Below are 19081 nucleotides of genomic sequence, written 5' to 3' on the forward strand. Positions count from 1 at the left end.
TTCCCGCCCGCTCTCTGCCGGCTGTGCCCGCCTACTCTCGGCGACCGTTGCCGATAGCAGCGTCTAAGATTCCCCGATGTCGCTCTGTTCTCCCTCAATTCTCTCGACATCTTTCATCCAAAAGTTTACATAAGACATGCTCCTCCTCCCAAAGGGCACAGACAGTCACAACACGATCGGGTGGGTAAAAAGTTTGTTTTGGACGCATTTTTTTATTTCTCTTTTTCTTTCTGTAAAATCACGCCGCACGATTGTGCTGAATCAGGTCGACGGCAGAAGAGACAAAAGAGATTTGAGGGGACATCATCTTTGTCACAGAAAAAAAATATTCAATTCATTATCAGCAGTTTTAGAGCCAATTTCGATTTTTATTCGTCCCAATGCACTCAGACTATGCGAGTTATGTGTAAAGACTTTGATGCGGGGTCCATCTCGTAAATCATGCAAGGCCTTCAACGGTTCGTGCTGACGGATCATTAGCGATGAAGCGCGCAGGCTAGACAATTATCCATAGCTGTAGGACGACGACGATGAAGCGATAGAATTTAAAAAAATAGCGAGCTCCTAATTGATTTTCCTGACGAAGTTGGTTCTGATAGAGATCAATCTCGAGAGCTGGTGGGTGTGAAGGACGAGAGAAAACATCCGTGCAAGTCGACGATAGTAAAAACACGACAAGTTGAGCAGCAGCAGCAGCAGCAGTAGCTAGTAGCCGGCAGAGTTTTGGTCATCGCATTAAGACGCGAATGTTAAACCACTTGTGAAAACCGACACCGTCTACACGAGATATAATCCACCATTTGACCGTTTTCTCTCTCTCTCTCTCTCTCTCTCTCGAATCCGTCCAACCCAACAACTCATTGATGAGGCTGTGTGTGTATAACTGCATCGGATGTTGAACGCACAACAAGTTAAGGGAACACGCGAGACTCTCGCATGCTGCTGGACAGCCGGGCATCAGCTCTGCCGACTGTACAGTGTTGCGTTTCAGTAAATAAAAACATGGGGAATGAATCCAGATGAAAAAGAAACTGGGCTAAGAAGAAAAAGGAACAAAACAAAACAAAAATGTGGTGTTGGGGCGAGACGAAGGGTGGGAGGCAAAATGACGAGCCGAGCGGATGATAGGGGAGTTGGCGGAGAGGGGCAGTCTCAACTCTCAAGTTGGTTGTGTTAGGCTGTCGTTGGGTTGCAGAGAGCGGGGGCTTTCAACCAAGGAGTTGACTTTAAGACATCGGCCAGCTGCAGTCAGGGCCAGTGGATCGCGTCAAGCAGTTTCTTCCCGTCGAGGCTCCGTCGATCGTGACTATAGTTGAGCATCTCTGGGCAGAGCAGAGAAAAGCGAACCAGCACGCCGTCGACATCGATGAACTAGAGATAGTGTCGTGAGCAGTGAGCTAGAGCGCGCGCCCTTACAGCTCTAGTCCCGCTTGGGAAGAAAGAAAAAGAAAACAACGTCTTATTCATTCAGCTGAACATTTCCATGCTCAACTGCTGCGTTCCGTTCGCCTGAAAGGAATAAACACATCATATCGTCCGTGAGGATGGTTATTACCGTCCTATCTACCAGGTAAACAACTCTCAAACTAAAAAATTTATTCCGCCAACTTGTCGAGCCTATAGCCTGAATTTTGATGTGTCTTGTTTTGCACTGAAAAACGGACTACGTGAGAAAACGATTTTGTTGTTTTTCCCATTTGGTGTTCTGATCGTTTTTTCGATTTATATTTAAAGTTTAATAATTAAAAAAAAAAGAGAAGGACTTTGGTGCGGGACGGGTCCAAAAGTGAGAACTCAAAGACCAAACGAGATAGATTCCATTTGTTTTTGTGGTTTGCGTAACACGAAAGGAGAAGGAGGAGGAAGGATGTCATCGTGGCGACAAAAAGGTTCAACTTGAGGACACTGAAATTAATGCATAAATGTATCGTTGGATGGAACATACGTAGCTGGCAGAGGAGACAGCTGTTAAACAGATTACTCCTCCTTTCGTGAGCCAGCATACCTCCCTGTCAACTGCGCTCAGAATCTCAATCAACAATCGTGTTCCATTCCCGTTAGAAAACAACATTCACGGACAAGCTGATTTCGAAAAAACAGAACAAACCATTTTTCCCCCTTCTGTTCGTCCCCACTCCCAAATGGTAAAAGATAACTGAGTTATACTTTTGATGATTGCGTTCGATTTTATTTGGGAAAAAAAAACACGGGAGTGGGAAGATCGTGTCGTGATGATGAGTCCGAAATAAACCTCGCCAGTCAATATCATCACACCCAGGTTCTTTTTTTGTCGTGATCTAAAACTTATGGAAGAATGTCGTGAATAACTGGTCCGTCTCACCCCCCTCCTCCCTTTCAGTGGAACACGCCAAAAAGATGACAAGAGGTGTTGTGTGTTAAAGTTGGGTGAACATTGTAACATGCATCTATAAGGAAGCGATGCTTATCACGATGAAAAGAATGCAACGTGTCGATCAAGTTTAAGCAACATCTCAAGGTCTCGCGAGACATTTTTTGTTATTTTATTTATTTTTTTGGCAAAATATTGATGCTAATAGATCAAAAAAATAAAAAATTCCTTGGCATCTTACAGGAAAAGGAGAAAGGTTGTCAGCCAGCTTCTGTTATTCGGATTGCTGCTGGCTCTCCAACTATGGGGAACTGCTGGAGCCCGTCAGCAGCGAATTAAGCGCCAAGGTAATGAAATTTCTTTGAGCTAATTTATATTTCTTTTTTTACTGCTATCAATTTCCAAATCTCTTGACTATCACGGTTCCTTTTGACTACTTTTATCTATCCACATTTCATTTCGTTGCGCTTGGCTTATTGTTGTAAAATGAAAAGAACGGCTCTCTCGTACTATACTCCTGTCTAGTTTCCATTAAGAAGTTGAGATACTTTTTTTTGTTCACCATCTTACATCTGCACTTTAGCCCACCGAGCGTATAGTATATGTATGCTTGACAATCTCATCGGCTAGAGATTTATGAGCATACACAGCACTTTGACTTGCTGCTGGCGCTACATCCGCGCTGTGTGTGTGTGTGTTTATGCGCGTGTATTTCTTATTTGGGTTAGGCAGGCAGACCAATAAGTCTGGCGATCTCATTAATTCAAATATTCAAGAGACGAGAGAGCCATTTTTTTTTTTAAAGATATTTTTCTTCCACTCGTATTATTTTTTTGTTTTTTGACCTGCGAACTTTGAAAAGGGTGAAGGCCGGTCCCATAAACAAAATTAATCCACTTTTCTAGATTTATCCAAAAAAGGAAACGGTGTTATAAAATAAAAATCTAATTTTGCTTATTCCGACTTTTATAACCTATCCTACAATACAACACGAAAAAATGAACTAACAATGGTGCTGGTGGTTCTAATCTAGAGAGTGGTGAAAGTGAATTTGAAGAGGATGAAGACTTGACTGACGTCGATGGACTTGGCAATGCTGAATACGACGAACTCGACTCTGACGGTTTGTTGTTCTAATCATTTCTCTTCTATCTATTTGCTGATTTTCTTTTGGCGATGATGAGTATTCATCCCGTAGGTTTTTTTTTCTTTAAATAATCTAAAATGAAACAACGGAGGAAAAATGACAAAAAATAGAATCTGGATCACTTCTTCTTCTTCCCTTTCCGTCGCTGTATGCTGGAATGTATACTCGGAGACGGAGGAGGAACATGTGGCTGGCGACCTTTGTTATCTCGGTTTTTCTCCGTATCCCTCTATCCAGCCAGAGACTGCTCCCATAAAACCAAAAAAATAATAATAATATGGGAGATACAAAAATAAAACAAAACTCAAAATGTATACCCAGATATCGTCTGAATCGAACGGTTGGTGTATGTCCGGGCTCACTCATCGCCATGACCCACTTTGATGATCATAATGTCGTCTTTTTCATCTCTTCGTATAAACATTTGAATGTTTTCTCGCTGTTTTGGTTTTTTCGATGGAAATCGCCGGACTTGTTTTTTGGGTTTTATAACAGTGACCCGTTTTTTCTCGCTATACTTTGACAGACTTATCATCGCCCAATCGAGGTGACGTGGCCGTTTTCACCCGTCCAGGTAGTAGCTGATTTAAATATTTCATTTGATCCTTGTGTGTGTGTGTGTGGACTGTGTCGATAAATGTGTCGACCCTTTTCTAATCTTTATTAGCTCCGGGAGCCGGAGAAGTGGATTTTAACGGACCTTGCTCCGACTACCGGCCAGGAGAGGATGATTTACAAGCTTTCGATTTCATCCGTCAGTTCCGGTTAGATGTCCTCGAGACCAAATACCCTGGTGTAACCAAAGTACGCGGTTCCAGCCGCTTGCAAACCGCCTATCGTCTGGAGACGGAAGCCGATTTGGTGGTTCCCACTAGGTCCTATTACAAATGCACTCGCCACCTTTCATTTTTATTCAACAATAATCAACTTTTTCATTTGCTGTCATTCCACAGGAACATTTTCCCTCAAGGCCTTCCGCAACAGTTTTCCTTCATTTGCACTTTCCGGACAAGGAAGCCACCCAAGACGGCCTGGAACATTATTCGAATTAGCGATTTGCGGCAACGCCCTCAGTTCCAGGTGACCCTGAACCCGCGCAAGAACACCATCGAGTTCGGCATCAACGATTTCAGTGGAAAGCTGCAGACGCTCGTTTTCCGCAAAGCTCAAGTATCTACAGAATTCTGATCTCTTGGAACTTGTTGGGTGTCATTTAACATTCCGTCGTTGGTGAATCAGGTCTTTGATAAAGAATGGCACAAAGTTCACTTTGGAGTCCATCGCGAACGTGTTGTACTCTATGTCGATTGCGAGTTCAGCGAAGAGTTGCCGCTCGATGTCCGAGGACCGATCGATGTCAACGGCGAGATTGCCATTTCCAAAGTGGCTGGAACTAAGCGCACCGTTCCGGTATCAACTTAACTTGTCAAATTTCAATGGCGGACGACAAAAAAAAATGATTAATTTTATTTTTTTACTGTTCCGTCTTAGATTGAACTTCAATGGATGGTGATGAGTTGCGATCCCGCTCGCCCAGAGCGTGAAACTTGCGAGGAATTACCGGTAATGAGATTTGTGCTGGAATTAATTTGGTGCGTGACGTGTGCAATTAACCACGGTTCAATAATTATGCTCGTTTAATAGCCACCACCTCCACCCAGGGAGCAAGTTCAACCGGTTTGCGAGCAAACCTGTCCACCAGGTGTGCCAGGACGGAATGGAACTGATGTACTTGCAAGTCAATGCATTATACAATCTGTATGGATTTGAATGCCTTTTAACTTGATTTAGGGCCCACCGGGACCACGCGGCTTATCAGGAGAGCGAGGAATACAAGGGCTACCGGGACCCCAGGGTATTCGTGGAGAACCTGGAACCAAAGGAGACATGGTAATAATCCATATTAAGTCAACTACTTCAATCAAAATTAAATCTAATACAGACACTTGTTTTATTGGACATGAAAGGGAATGCGAGGTGTTCCAGGAGAAATCGGAAAGGAAGGTACGCCTGGTAATCCTGGTATCGCTGGACCGCGAGGAGAGTCTGGAATTCCCGGCTCTCGAGGAGACACTGTGAGTTATTCAAATACAACATTTGATTTCCGTTTTATTTTAACCGCTAAACAACAATGTTACAATAGGGACCGCCCGGTCAAGTTGGACCTAAAGGCGATAGAGGAGATTCCGGTCCGACTGGGCAAATGGGATCAACTGGTCCGCGTGGACCTCCCGGGCCTCCTGGAGATATTACTAAAGTAACTGGACCTCAAGGAATGCAAGGAGCGCCGGGAGAAAGAGGTTTTGTTGGACCTCCAGGACCGGAAGGTGCTCAAGGGCAGCGTGGATTCACCGGCGAAATGGGTCCGCCAGGAACAGCAGGCAAGGACGGTACACCGGGCGAAAGAGGACCTAAAGGCGATCGTGGTGACAGAGGAACTGCTGGTGTAAGAGGACCTCCAGGTGCTCCTGGTACTCCTGGACCCCCTGGCCCAGCTTCTTCTGGAACGGGTGGACAAACTGTACCTGGGCCCCCGGGACCTGCTGGTAACCCTGGAGAACCTGGTATGCCGGGACCGCCGGGCGAGAGGGGTAATCGAGGTGAACGTGGAGACTTGGGAGAACGCGGAATCGCTGGAGAAAAGGGCGACCGTGGACCGGCAGGATTACCCGGTAATGACGGTACTCGTGGAGAGACTGGACCTGCAGGAAAACCAGGTTTGCCCGGTAGCAAGGGTGATCCAGGTGTGCCTGGTGCTCTCGGATTACAAGGACCTCCAGGTTCAGCAGGAGCTCCGGTAAGTCAAACTTAATCACAATTTTAGTTGGAATAACTCAGTATATTGGGTTACTTTGTTAGTGTCACTGATAATTAACTTGCTATTAATTATGTAAGGGACCAATGGGATTGACTGGACCGACCGGAGAAATCGGCAGACGAGGCGAACCAGGCAATACTGGTCCTGCAGGACCTGCAGGACCTCCTGGTACTCCGGGTGAAGTTGGACCTCAAGGATTGCCAGGGGGTCCTGGCAGCCGTGGTGAGACTGGCCCGCGAGGAGAAAGAGGCGAAGTTGGTCCATCTGGACCGACCGGAAGCCCTGGCTTAACTGGAATGAAGGGTCACGAAGGAAAGCAGGGAACCGACGGAGAGCCAGTTCGTATCCACTCAACATTTTGCTACACTATAACTCGCAAACATCAACACAATTTTTGTTTTTTCTTTCTTTTTTTCAGGGCCAAAGAGGAGAGAAAGGCGAAAGTGGACCACGAGGACCTGATGGGCCTCGCGTAAGAATAACTTTTCTATTTATTTATGATCGTAAAATAATCTCTTGGACGATTGATGGAACAGGGTTTTGATGGCAAACCTGGTGTTCAAGGTTTGATCGGTCGTCCTGGACCTAAAGGAGATCGAGGAGAAAATGGTCTTCCCGGAGTGGAAGGAATTCGCGGACCTCCAGGCCCGAACGGAATTCCTGGCCCGATCGGACCTCCTGGAGTCGCTGGCTTACCTGGTTTCGTTGGCAAACCTGGCCCACCAGGTTTGTTGTTTAAAATTGATTAAATTAACATTTGTTTCAAATTTAATTTTTAATTTTTCAATGTTAATTTCTCCCAATCCAGGTCCACCGGGTCCTCCAGGTCCCCCTGGCGATGCCGGTGTCATTCCTGCCAATTTGATGAGAAACGACGGTGCTGGTGCTACTGGAGCTACTGGTCAACCTGGTCTTCCAGGAACACCTGGATTGGTAAGATTATGGAAATGTATCAGAATGTAAGGTGAATGTGTAACCTTATGTTCATAATCATCAGCCCGGAGAAAGAGGAGCGGACGGTGATCGTGGACCAGAAGGCGCCACTGGATTGCCCGGAACACCTGGAGCAGAAGGTCCCACCGGCAGACAAGGACCCGTAGGACCACGCGGATTCGCTGGATTGCCTGGTCTCCCCGGACCAGCAGTAATGATTTTGCATCAGCGTCAAAACTAATGATTATACCCATTGCGAATTCATTTAATGTTTTGTTAATATCCGACAGGGAAAAACGTACTCCGAGTCTGATTTGAGAGACATTTGCGCTTCTGTTCTACGTGGTAAGTTTTCTAGTTTTACTCAAATAATTACAGGTTACCTCAACAAAATTCATTTAATGAAAACGGTCGGCGGTATTACTGCTCGAATTCGAGTCGTTCACGATTTAAAGTGGCAAATTAATTTGATTCATTTTGACGACTAAAAAAAAATCTTCTAATCATCGAACGCCTGTTCTCAGATCAACTGACTGAGTTGACAGCCAGATTAGTTGGTCCTCCTGGCTTACCCGGTCGCGGCAGACCGGGACGCCCTGGACAACCTGGTTTACAAGGAGCTACAGGTTTGAAGAGGAAATTTCAATCTCCTGCACGCGAATATGCGCTGGTGCAGCATGTTTTGTTTTGATCCCCGTTTTCCACCCTCTTTGAACAGAGCGCTGACCAAACGATATGCCACATGAGAATATTGCTCAACCGAAACGCTGTTTTTGTTGTGTTTATTTGGCTTGTGCATGATATTTTGCATTGTTTTGCTTGTTTGTGCCCGCGATCACAGATCACATGGAAGAATTAGTAAGTGGACTTCAAGGTCCACCCGGTATTCCCGGTCGTGGAAGACCTGGACGGCCTGGCCCGCCTGGAAGAATCGGCCATACAGGTACTCGCGTTAGAATTGGCTTATTGGAATGCCTGGCTTGCATGTCGAGTTTGTATTATCCTTTGCTTACCCGCTTTGAAATGTCTGGGCTTCCTTGGAAATTTCAAGTTTTGATGATCAACTTCTTTAAAATACGAAATGTTTCTGTTACACCAGGCGAGACAGGAAAGGTCGGTCAACCAGGAGATCGTGGCTTGACTGGCTTGCCAGGCATTCCAGGACCACCAGGACCTGAGGGACCTAAAGGAGACGTTGGATCTAAGGGCGAACGTGGACCAGGTGGTATCGGTATGGAAGGACCGATGGGACCAGCTGGTATTCAAGGACCACCTGGACCTCCAGGAGTTGGTGTTGCTGGTCGAGCTGGCGAGCGTGGTGACTCTGGAAAACCAGGTAATTTAACTTTGATTTTCTTTGAATCAAATAAGTACATTTAGTAAAAATTTGAATTGAATAGGACCAAGAGGAATGGTTGGTGTTGCTGGTCCACCTGGAGCTCCTGGATTCTGTGCCGGATGTGCTCCTCAACAATACCGACCTGCCGGTAACGACAAGGGTCCCGGGAAATAAGTCGTTGTCCTCTAGCCGTTAGGCAATTTTGACGCTAATGGATGCAGACATACATACAGACAAAATAATAATAATAAAAAAAAAGACATTTCCTCCCCCCCCCCTTCCCCTCTCCCCTCTCAAAAAAAAAATAAATTGAAAATCGGGGAATTAATGACACTTTATTCGGTAAAATACAATGTCAAGACAACGACTGTTGGTGGGTATACGAGCAGACATAAAGAAGTCGATGTACCACTGGTAGATTTATTAAGCTCCTTATCACTGCCTGAAATTTTTATTTACTCTCCTCCTTTTTGACGTGTAGGCCTGGTAGACACTTTGTGTTCTTTTTTTTTCACAAGAAAAATATAACCAATTTTGTTATAACATTTATAGGCATTTTTTCCTACTGAATAGAGATTTATTTGCTTGTTGGCCATCCTCCATAACTTCCCTAGTTCCCTTTCATCTTCAAATAAAATTGTCCTTCCTTTTTCTAACTACATCTGTGTGAACAATGATTGTTTTGTTTTCATTCATACCACCAAACGCTGCTGGACTGGAAACTTTTCTATTGGGGTTCAAAAATTGGCTGAGCTTTGTATCAACTGTTTCCTTCATTCAACATTTTAAGTGTAAATATCAGTTGAAATGATTTCATTTGGCTGCAATACAACAATTCATGCTGCCGTAAGACCCCAAGTAGCTTCGAAAAAAAGAATCCCGCATTTCAATACGGGAAGGAAATGAGGTAATTTTTCTAACGGATAATTTATCTATCCTTGACCATTTCGTCTTATTTTGATTTAAAAAAAAACAATTTTAACTGTATTTTTCGCTTGTTTATTAAAAAACATCATTAAGAGGTGGAGACAGTTGAACTCGGATTTAAGACACACACCTGGAAGTTTAAATTAAACGAATAGTGTGTAAGACTTCAACTCTGTAAGTGTAACCAATTTTAATCGTTGAATTAAAAAAAAACGGATTTTAACTTCAAGGAGTTTGATGTGTTAATTTAAAAAAAAAAAAAAGATGCCGCCACGCCACCATCTCCGCTAGTCGTTACGTAGAGTTGCAGAATAATATTCTTATTAATTTTTTATTATTATCCAATCAACTTAATTGCAAATGTGTTAATAACGTTAACGTAGTACCGTCTATATTTTTTTGAATTTTGAACATTTAAATTCATCTCTGAAATAGACCGTTAGGTGACGTTCCACGTTGTAACGACGATTTAGTTATTCTGCACATGTTTGGCTTTGGCCATGTTTGACCTGTTTCTCGGGTTTTCAGACGAGAATTTGCTGAGATCCACGGCTAAATAATTACGGTTTTTCAGTTGAAGGTAAATTAAACTGATTTTTTTTGCACTTAGCCTGGATGGCGGCAAGTTGTTTTAATGAACCTTTCATCTGTAGTAGGATTAAAAACTTCTTCAGAAAATTTTTCCTCGTGTTGTCGTTAGTTCGTTACTTCACTCAACAGTCAACACAATGAGGCAAGCATTCCATCCAGGGCCAATAAGAAGATCTGTAGGCCTGCCTGGATGTTACAGGCCATTGGATGTCTATGGCCCTAGATTTGATGGATCAGCTAATCATGAAATATGCAATGCTAGAACGGGATACTGTGCACCCACAAGTCTTTCCAATGAAATGAGGTAGGCCAAAATATCTAAAACTTTTTTGTTCATTCATGGGGCTATTTAGAAGTGGAAAAGACTTAATTTTTAAATTACTTCTTTGTGAATTTATTGTTTTCTAGATCGTCTAATCTGTTTTACAGACTTCATGTTAGTGGTCTCCATTTTGATACAACAGAGGTAATTCCCAGGAAATATTGCATTTTTCTGCATTAATAATTATGTCTCATTAACAGGAGGGTTTAAGACATATCTTTAGCAACTATGGAAATCCCATGTCTGTGTCAATGATCAGGAGTAGGAATCAACAACTCACTGCCTTTGTGGAATTTGAATCCCAATAGTAAATATCTATAGATGTATGATGTTTGTAACCTTTATTCATGAAATTTGGGTTTCACAGTGAGGCGGATAATGCTATTATGGGACTGCATTTAAAACCTCCTCTGAATTGGGAGGTGAATTACACTCGCTCAAATGATGAAGTTCCGAATCACTGTCGGCGTTTCCCATCTCCTACAATGACATCGGGAAGACAGCCCCTTATGTATTCGGACATGGGGTTGCACTCCTCAAACTCCAGGCAATCTCCTCGTTTTATCGAAATGAGAGGAACCGATTCTTCTATGGGTATGTGTAAAAGTATTTATTGATTAGGGTCTGCCGTTCATACTAATCGTTCCATTGTTTAAATCAGCAGTTATCCGCCCTATTAGGAATAACTCAATGACTCCAGAATTCCCGACCTGTTCTGTATGCAGTATAGAAGCGTTGCTCGTGTGCACGATTTGCAAGACCCGATACTGCTCACCAAGATGCCAGAGAAGTGATTGGCCTTCTCATCAATCAATTTGCAAACCAATACCGTACATTACATTTCATATGAAATCATATTTATTAGTTTAGTTCTTGCTGGGGAGGAAAAGACCTTAACTTATCTTTAAACAAGTGATGGGGGATAAAATTTGACTTTTTAAGAAACTTTTGTAAGTTGAAAGACAAATATTTATACATTTCTTTCTTTTTTATCGTACAGGGACCTAGTTACGGAACTGCCAGATGCGTTTTATATGAATGGGATTGGCTCTACAACTCTCCGAAGTTATCCGAACATGCAAAACGGAAGAACGTCAGTTGCCATTCAGCAGTCTCATGACACTTCCTCCGAAGAATTCGTAAGTCAGCATCAAAATAACGATACAATTGAAGATTCCTGCCCCTATACGTACTTAATTAAGGGTACACGCTCTCAAAACCAAAAGGAAGGATCAAATCAATTGTTGTCCGTGACGGTACATCGCAATCTTGAAAATGGGTCTTCAACGAAAATGTGCCTGCCAGAAGTGAGAAGCGTCCAGTCGGTTTCAAATACCATTAATCCCACTCCACAAGGAAGCTCTTTGCGTAGCCCCGAATGGAAAACTAACTCTTCACAATGCAAGTTGGAAATCAGTGGTGCCACATCGTCTGTTAGTAATGGAGCACCTTTTCAAAACAACCCATCAAACGAGCGTCAGCGTGAAGCTCACTGGGGATTGCCAGCCGTATCCAAGCCTCGCAATTTGCCTTTGACAATTTATTGTCCGGAGACACCCGATTCACCACCTTCTCACATGGCATCACAAATCCAATCTACTGATGCAATCAAGCTCTACGCTGCGAAATTTTCTTCCAAGCAGTTGGAAAAACCACTAGACAAGCGTAACAAAGTGGTTGTTTGCTCAGCCAAATCACCGGACGAGCTTTGGGTCCAGTACGTTTGTTACAGAGAAGAGTTGGAAAAGGTGATGAGGAACGTTGCGGTGTCTTCTCCTGATTCTGACCCCGTAATTAATCCAGTGGAAGGACGGCCATGTGTCGCTGTTTTCCCTGAAGACAGCAGTTGGTACCGAGCTCAAATATTGAAAGTACTGCCAGGCAAGATTAAGATCCGCTACGTCGATTTTGGAAATACCATATCAATGCCCAACACTCCTGAATCCCTTAGGAAGATGGAACATCACATTAGCGAACCTCCATTTTATGCCACTAAGGTCAAATTGGCTGATGTTCTTCCATTGAACGGTACCAGTTGGGAACCAGACGTTAGACTCAAGTTCAAAGAATTGGTGGAAAACCAACCCTTCTTGATGGAAGTGGTCCAGATGGATGCCGGTGTCATGTGTGTTCGACTTAAGGATCAAAATGGATTGAATTTGAGCACACGTTTGCTGCAGGAAGATCTCGTAAGAAAAGCGACAGTGGAAATTTCAGATGAATTGGATCGAATTCCTTCGGTGGTCGAAATTCCTCCCAAATCAACTGCTCAACAACTCAGTGTTCAAAAGCCTCCGATTTGTTCTCAAATTCCAAACGAGAACGTTGCCACCGAAATTAATAATATTTTTCAAATTACTTCAAGATTGAATGGCTTTCGTTTCAAGAAATTGATTTGTGCAAGTGCCCCATCTTGTGAAGTGAAAAGCGAGATAGTGTCTTCTGTGGTGCCATCCGTCAAATCCAAAGATGAGGTAGTTCCGGAAAAATCAAGCGATATTCTGCAGCAACCCAGCAGTAATGTTTTCCCAACGAATAAAAGTGAAAATTCTTCTCCTAATGCTGTCTCTGGACCCAACAAGGTCGAAGGAACTTCAAATGCCAACACAGCTAGTGAAATTTTCTACAGTGATGGCCCATTCTTGGATTTACCTGAAAGCGGAAGTTTTCGAGCCCTGATCATTAAAGTCGAAGATCCTAAGCGTATATATCTGCGTGTCACTAGCGAAGAGATATCAACAAAACTGGCCCAATTAGAGGTATGTCCTTTTACATTTTTATCTATGCTGGCTAAGGCTTAACTGTCTCATTATATCCTCATGTATAGGATGCTATGGTAGCTTACGCAAATGATTTGGGAGGTAGTCATTGTCCCAAGAAAAATGAAGTCTGCATCGTTCGGTTCCCTAATGGCCAGTGGTACAGAGCCTATTGCGCTGGTTTGGATTCCGATGGCAATCGCTACATATTCCAACAAGTTGATTACGGCGAGAAGCACACCGTTGTCGCTAGCGATATCCGCTGCATTTCGAAATCTCTAGTTAACTTTCTGCCGTTTTTGGCCCATCTTGTCATTCTTAAAGGAACGGAATCAATGGATGAAATTGAACCTAAGCTCGTTAATCGACTCAAGAAGCTTCTGCATGAAAACACTGTTCATGATGTTGTCGTCGTTAGTTGTGACGAAAGGTCTTACATAGTCCAGATCCCTTTGATCAATCAAACACTGTCTTTTGAAGGTTTAATTTAATTTGGAATGCTCAAAAATGTAAGAGAATTGTTGACGCACTCGTCTTCGCATGATAATTCAATTTTGACTTTTGTTTTCAAACGGCTTTATTGCTTGATGAGGAAATTTTTTTCAATTTCTCAATGTTCTTGAACAAGTTTATTGTTTGGTTTGTTCTACTGATATTGTGAACTACCAAAAAGAAATGTTTGTTTTCTGTTCTGTTTGTCTAAATTTGCAATTTTGTTGCGATTAATCTGATATGGGGAAATCGGAACTTTTTCTTTTTGTCAATCAAGAAATACAGATGATTTTGTTAACTAGTCTGTAAACAAGTATTACAATTAAGTTTTTTTTAAATGTATTCCCGATACCTGAATCTGCGAGCAGCTCCCCTCTCCCGTTCTTGTTGAACTTGTCTTAACTCGGGAGCTTCTTTTATGGAGTGAGCATATTTTTAAGTTATTTGTATTTATTGGTATTTATTTGGTTGGAATTTTGATCAAGCTACGAAGGAGTGAATTCAAACGAGAGTAGGCAAGGCGGCAGCATTCAAACGGAAGGTGGTCGAATGGACTTCATTGTTGTCAAAGAACCAAATCTTCCTCTAGTAGCCATCCGAAAAAGTTGCTGAAATGGTTACCATCCCCGTCATGAATTGTTCCTTCAAGAAGGTATATTTGCACTTCATCGTCTTCATCGAGTTGTAGAGTTGCCTGAATCGCCAAAGCATTATACGGTGTGCAATGAGATTCTCCGATTGCTGTCCATGTCACGGCCCCAGTCTGGTTCTGTAGTTGAATTTTTGTATCTTTGTCGGAACACAGACCAGTGTAAGCGAAGAAATATTTTCCCGGTGTAGGAACGTTAAATATTCCAGACGAAGTATCCATGGCATTGCCAATATTAATCTTGACATCGTCAAATGGAAGGGCTGTACCGGTAGTGCTGTAAAACCCTGTTCTCTGGGCGTAAAAATAAACAGGGGTAGTCTTGACATTTACATATCCGATCAATTTCTGGAGACCTGGGTATCGTTGATAAAAAATCAATTGGGTTTAATTGCCACTGTCATTTTCATACTGTTTCTGCCAGTATGTTATAAATTCAACTAAATGCAAAATTTTTTAATAGCACCTGCATCGCTTGGTTTAGTAAAATCGCAGTAGACGTTTTCGACTTTACTGTTGTCTATGACGGAGTATATTCCGCTTTTTACAAAGCCAATGTCCTTGAGATCTCCACATGAAGTGGGCATTTTATTAATCGAACTGGGGCTCTTGATGGCTGAAAAAAATTCATTTTGTTATTATGCTATTGAAATTGTACCACAATTATCTTTTCAGTAATGTTAATCTCATTTTAGATAAATTTTAATACCGTTCACATCGTTGCTCAATGCCAACACTTTTTGGTTTGTTATGTATAGAGCTTGTCTTTCGGCTTTGTTATCCAATTGGTTATTCATTGCTGTAAATAGTTTTTCGAAATTGATTTCCGGTTACATAAATTTCGGAATTAATAATAGGAAAAATTCAGCATTATTTCTTTAAACCTTTTAAATCGCTAGTAAAACCAGCAATGGTTACTTCTAATTGTTGTATTCTTGATAAAATGGCGAAGTCAAGTATAGCATTTTTCGTGTTCGGAGTAACATCATCGTTTCCGCCTAAATGAACTTCCGTTCTGTCATTTGTTTGCATAATGGGTTGATTGACGAAGGTAGAAGTGTAAGGAATGTAATAGGAGTGATAGTCATAATTACTGAAGGGTAACTGGCCATAGACAACACACGGCCAAACCCAGATGACGAAAATGAACTATATGTGTTTATAATAAATAAAGAAAAAAGCAACTAGGATATAGTTAAACGATAAATAGTTTCAATTGAATTCAATCTTACCGATATTTTTGTCATTCTTTTAGTTTTTCTTTGAACTTCAAACTGGATTGCCCGCGACTGGTCCAAACGTCTTGTTAAAACTGAAAATCGAAAAAATAAATCTGCCTTTATATACCTTTCGTCATTTGGCCTTCGCTACGTTCTTGCCTCGTGACGACGGTTTCTTGACCGCGAACGAACGCCCGAAACAAGTTATTAAAATATCGCATCCATTTACATATAGTCTGACTGGAGTTTGCTACAATATTTGAAAAGTTAATTTGCTTTCAAGTTTCCTTATGAAATTCGATCCTTGAGAAAAACTTTCAGTCTTATAAATCAATAATATTAATATTAGCAAAAAGTATAGCTACAAAAATAAAATGAAGACAAAGTTAATTAAATATAGCTAAAAGAGGTTGCTCAGTTCAGTTATTCGCATTCGAGATCGAATGAAGATTATTTAATGTATTCTTCAAAGATCACAGTCGTGCGATTACAAAATGCTTAGTTTAATATTACCACAATCACTTATTGCGTTTTTCCCTTGGAGATTTAGATGGTTGTAAAATGTTTTTTACTTTCTTCAGACTACAACTACAAACAGTGTAGCTTCCTTGGCAAGCGTTAACAACAAAATTTTTAAAAGAATTTCCGTGCAACAGGTTTATCTATAGCCTCTGGGTGTGACAAACATGTTTTGGATTCATTGGGCACGATTATTTGCCAGCACAAGACAGGACTCACAGCTAAACAGTGTTTTACAAGCCAATGCCCAATGGCGTCAAAAAAATTAACTTCAAATTTAGATACAAACACACAAAAAAAAGAAAAAGGCCGCTGGATCTTCAGCCTTCGAGATGTTTTGGGTTTCACTTGTAATGATGATTGATGAATGATGATTTATTTTTAAAAAAGTTTAAACTCGAATAATCATTCTGCTGCTTCACCATCACCAGTAGTTCGCAGTTCGCTAAGTAGCTTTCAAATCAAGATTTTCCCGATTTTCCTTGAACTCGACTTCAGATAAGTAAAATAAAACAATATTTGTTTAAAATATATTTCCTCAAAGCTCAAAACGTTGTATATTTGCAAATCCCCCCTCTCCCTAAAAAAAGGGGAATTTCATGCAATATTAGTCTTCGGTTTAAATTAAAATACTTCCGATCTAATTTGCAAGTTCCAGCATAGACCAGCTATAGTAGGCTCGCCCGCCTTCTTTATGCTATTCTACCCAGGATAGTGTAGAGATTACACTGTAAATCCGAGCTAGCAGTTAAGTAGTTCATAATCATAAAACGAACTTTCAAAGTGCAGCCAATCAAGACAGGGCTACAATTTTCAAAAAAGATCAAGCCAGAGAAGTGAGACAAGTGCACAAGTGACAGTTCAAAGAAAAAGTCAAAATGAAAAGGCATAGTAGACAAGTGTTTTAACTTATCGCAAGATGCCACTGAGATAAATTTGTTGATTTAGCCATGGCGAACAAATTTCAAATTATGTTGGCTTCTGTTTTCAAGTTTCTTTATTTTTATGGACAAAAATCTACCCAAAAATTATATGTAAGTAATTAATCTGTAACTGTGTTAGTTTATAACCGCCATAGTTTATGACTTAAACCGTCAAGGTATTACGTTAATAGATCGTCTGGATCATGGACATTCCAAGTGTTTACATCGAGTACTTCCTATTAATCACAACTTTATAGCCAAAAAACTCCAGTTTAAAATTTGTGGATCTAACCTACAGGTGCTACAGGTAAGCATAAAAAGAATTTTACTTCTCCTTCCTTAGCTATTAAGCATTGATCAAATAGTGAAAATTTATGGCTACCGTTGTTGGCAGATTTGCTTCTGTCAGAAGGAGCACACAACAAACATGCAAGGGAAAGTTTTTTTGCTGTTTTAGTTAAAGATTAAACATAATTGTTCTATCATTTATTTGCATAATGGGGTGATTGGCAAAGGTAGAAGTGCGAGGAATTATGTAACAATAGTGATAATAATCAAAATTCCTTGAAGGGTAACTGGCAATAGACAACACAGAGACTAAGCAACCGGATTATAGTTAACGATAGATGGTTTAATTGAATAAAATGTTACCGATATTTTTGTAATTTTGTAATTTTTCCTTGAACTTCAAAACGGATTGTCCAACCAGACTGAGGATGTCTTGTAAAAACTGCAAATCGAAAAAAAAATCCCTGCGTTTATATATACCTTAAGGTCTTTGCTCCCTTGTTGACAGCGAAAGAAACGCCCCAAACAAGTTATTTTAATTTCACTTCCCTTTCTTGTTTCTTCTCAGTCTTGGAATTCTCTTTTTTTACAATATGAGAGAATTAAATTTATTTTCCATTTCCTTATCAAATTCGATCCCTGAGAATATTTGTCAATCTTATAAATCAATGATATTAATATTAGCAAAGTATTTTAATCTCCATTTGCCGTAACTAACTAACAGTGGACTACTAGACAGTAGACAGGACTTTTTCAAAAGCTCTAACAGTTTACAGTGGTTAGCCATCCATAAAAGGGAATGGCATTGAAAATTAACTAGAAATCAGGATACAGAAAAAAAAGAACCACAGAAAAAAAAATAATAATAGTTTATCAATGTTTTTTTCTCAAACCCGCTCAAACTAACACGACAGGATTCGCTCAAAAGTCCGAACAAGCCTTAATAGGAACTGGCGTTAAAAAAAATCAATCTCTGGTTTCTTCAACATTTGGTTAAACCGATTCTCTATTGAGAAATCAGAATCGAAAGCGCCAAGTTAGTCTAGTTTGGAAGTGGCTGGGAAGAGTCATTGGTTGCAGAATGTAGCTATGAACAAGCTAAAAACTAAAATGGTATTATGCGGTCAAAACGGGCGAACATAAACTCTGTGAGTGGATTGCCCTCACGCTAGCATAAAAATATAACAGAACAGTTTCTTTTTTAAAAAACTATCCCTTGCTCTCTTCTTTTTCATCCTGTTTGGTTATATTCTTAAGATGGGAATAGAAACTAACGAAAATCTTTGTGGTGACCAGGAGGATGAGGAGGGCTCTGGTCGAACGGGGACTTGGAAAGTTCATTACCTGAGGATCAGGAAAGCTTTTGTGAGGATCATGATTATAACCAGGAATACTACTACTACTAATTGCTCTCTAGCAAAATAACTTGCCTCGCACTCTTCTCCGCTCTTCTCTCTTCTTTGAAATTTTCCTGAAAAGTCAATCAAGGTAGTGTCTCCCCAGGCCGTCTTGTTTGGAATTTACAAAAGGTAGTCTATAATAATGAAAAATATAATAGCTTTCTTTCATTGTATTAATAGTAACAATTTCAAATAATTATGAAAAGGGAATATGTAAAATAAATTAGATTTTTTTTAAAGTATTTTTCCTTATGTTAGTGTATAATTTTTTTTAGATAACTACTGTATTTATAAAACTGTCGGTCACGATAATCCTAGACGTGCTGGTTCGTGTTTTTTTTTAATAATTGAACAGCAAAAAACGCGTATGCTTTTTATTAGTTTTATTGAAATTTGATCTGTCG

General features: G+C 40.9%; 3 protein-coding genes across 9 annotated transcripts; 2 read left to right on the forward strand and 1 right to left on the reverse strand.

The window, feature by feature from the left end:
- Positions 1–1143: 1143 nt before the first annotated feature.
- LOC124209927 (collagen alpha-1(XXII) chain-like) lies at positions 1144–9437 on the forward strand. 2 transcript variants are annotated; one of them, XM_046608173.1, is made up of 21 exons: positions 1144–1570; positions 2594–2697; positions 3384–3473; positions 4024–4071; positions 4165–4372; positions 4451–4667; positions 4737–4907; positions 4989–5060; positions 5142–5225; positions 5289–5387; positions 5465–5572; positions 5641–6294; positions 6393–6653; positions 6734–6787; positions 6852–7041; positions 7124–7248; positions 7313–7459; positions 7539–7593; positions 7773–7874; positions 8348–8584; positions 8649–9437. In XM_046608173.1, the coding sequence occupies exons 1-21, from the start codon at positions 1545–1547 to the stop codon at positions 8759–8761; spliced, it is 3165 nt and encodes a 1054-aa protein (XP_046464129.1). In that variant the 5' UTR covers positions 1144–1544; the 3' UTR covers positions 8762–9437. The 2 variants fall into 2 exon arrangements, with proteins under 2 accessions (XP_046464129.1, XP_046464130.1); XM_046608174.1 differs by lacking the exon at positions 7773–7874 and adding an exon at positions 8090–8191 and having other exon boundaries at positions 1187–1570.
- A 548-nt stretch (positions 9438–9985) lies between these two features.
- Positions 9986–13979, forward strand: LOC124209928. 6 transcript variants are annotated; one of them, XM_046608178.1, is made up of 9 exons: positions 9987–10094; positions 10168–10409; positions 10514–10571; positions 10628–10734; positions 10795–11021; positions 11089–11257; positions 11428–11566; positions 11654–13186; positions 13255–13979. In XM_046608178.1, exons 2-9 carry the CDS (start codon positions 10243–10245, stop codon positions 13675–13677), a joined length of 2823 nt encoding a protein of 940 aa, XP_046464134.1. In that variant the 5' UTR covers positions 9987–10094; positions 10168–10242; the 3' UTR covers positions 13678–13979. The 6 variants fall into 6 exon arrangements, with proteins under 6 accessions (XP_046464136.1, XP_046464134.1, XP_046464132.1 ...); XM_046608176.1 differs by having other exon boundaries at positions 9988–10094; positions 11630–13186; XM_046608179.1 differs by having other exon boundaries at positions 9989–10094; positions 11092–11257.
- A 129-nt stretch (positions 13980–14108) lies between these two features.
- On the reverse strand, positions 14109–17726 carry LOC124209929. Its single transcript, XM_046608181.1, has 6 exons — positions 17641–17726; positions 15560–15639; positions 15212–15476; positions 15037–15126; positions 14794–14943; positions 14109–14683 (listed from the first exon to the last, which is right to left on the reverse strand). Exons 2-6 carry the CDS (start codon positions 15572–15574, stop codon positions 14244–14246), a joined length of 960 nt encoding a protein of 319 aa, XP_046464137.1. The 5' UTR covers positions 15575–15639; positions 17641–17726; the 3' UTR covers positions 14109–14243.
- Positions 17727–19081: the final 1355 nt, after the last annotated feature.

The sequence above is a fragment of the Daphnia pulex genome, chromosome 12 (genome assembly GCF_021134715.1).
Source record: "Daphnia pulex isolate KAP4 chromosome 12, ASM2113471v1".
Lineage (NCBI taxonomy): Eukaryota > Metazoa > Arthropoda > Branchiopoda > Diplostraca > Daphniidae > Daphnia > Daphnia pulex.

What these genes read in the sequence shown, in the direction of transcription:
- LOC124209928 (XM_046608175.1), top strand. Translation starts at nt 10,243, where the DNA reads ATGAGGCAAGCATTCCATCCAGGGCCAATAAGAAGATCTGTAGGCCTG. An exon ending in TCAATTTGCAAACCAATACC is followed by an intron (nt 11,258 to 11,427) that starts GTACATTACATT and finishes TTTATCGTACAG; the next exon opens with GGACCTAGTTACGGAACTGC. An exon ending in CAAAACTGGCCCAATTAGAG is followed by an intron (nt 13,187 to 13,254) that starts GTATGTCCTTTT and finishes CCTCATGTATAG; the next exon opens with GATGCTATGGTAGCTTACGC.
- LOC124209927 (XM_046608173.1), top strand. Translation starts at nt 1,545, where the DNA reads ATGGTTATTACCGTCCTATCTACCAG. An exon ending in CAGGTTCAGCAGGAGCTCCG is followed by an intron (nt 6,295 to 6,392) that starts GTAAGTCAAACT and finishes TAATTATGTAAG; the next exon opens with GGACCAATGGGATTGACTGG. An exon ending in CTGGTCTCCCCGGACCAGCA is followed by an intron (nt 7,460 to 7,538) that starts GTAATGATTTTG and finishes AATATCCGACAG; the next exon opens with GGAAAAACGTACTCCGAGTC.
- LOC124209929 (XM_046608181.1), bottom strand. An exon ending in ATTGAGCAACGATGTGAACG is followed by an intron (nt 14,944 to 15,036) that starts GTATTAAAATTT and finishes AATTTTTTTCAG; the next exon opens with CCATCAAGAGCCCCAGTTCG. An exon ending in TACTAAACCAAGCGATGCAG is followed by an intron (nt 14,684 to 14,793) that starts GTGCTATTAAAA and finishes AACGATACCCAG; the next exon opens with GTCTCCAGAAATTGATCGGA.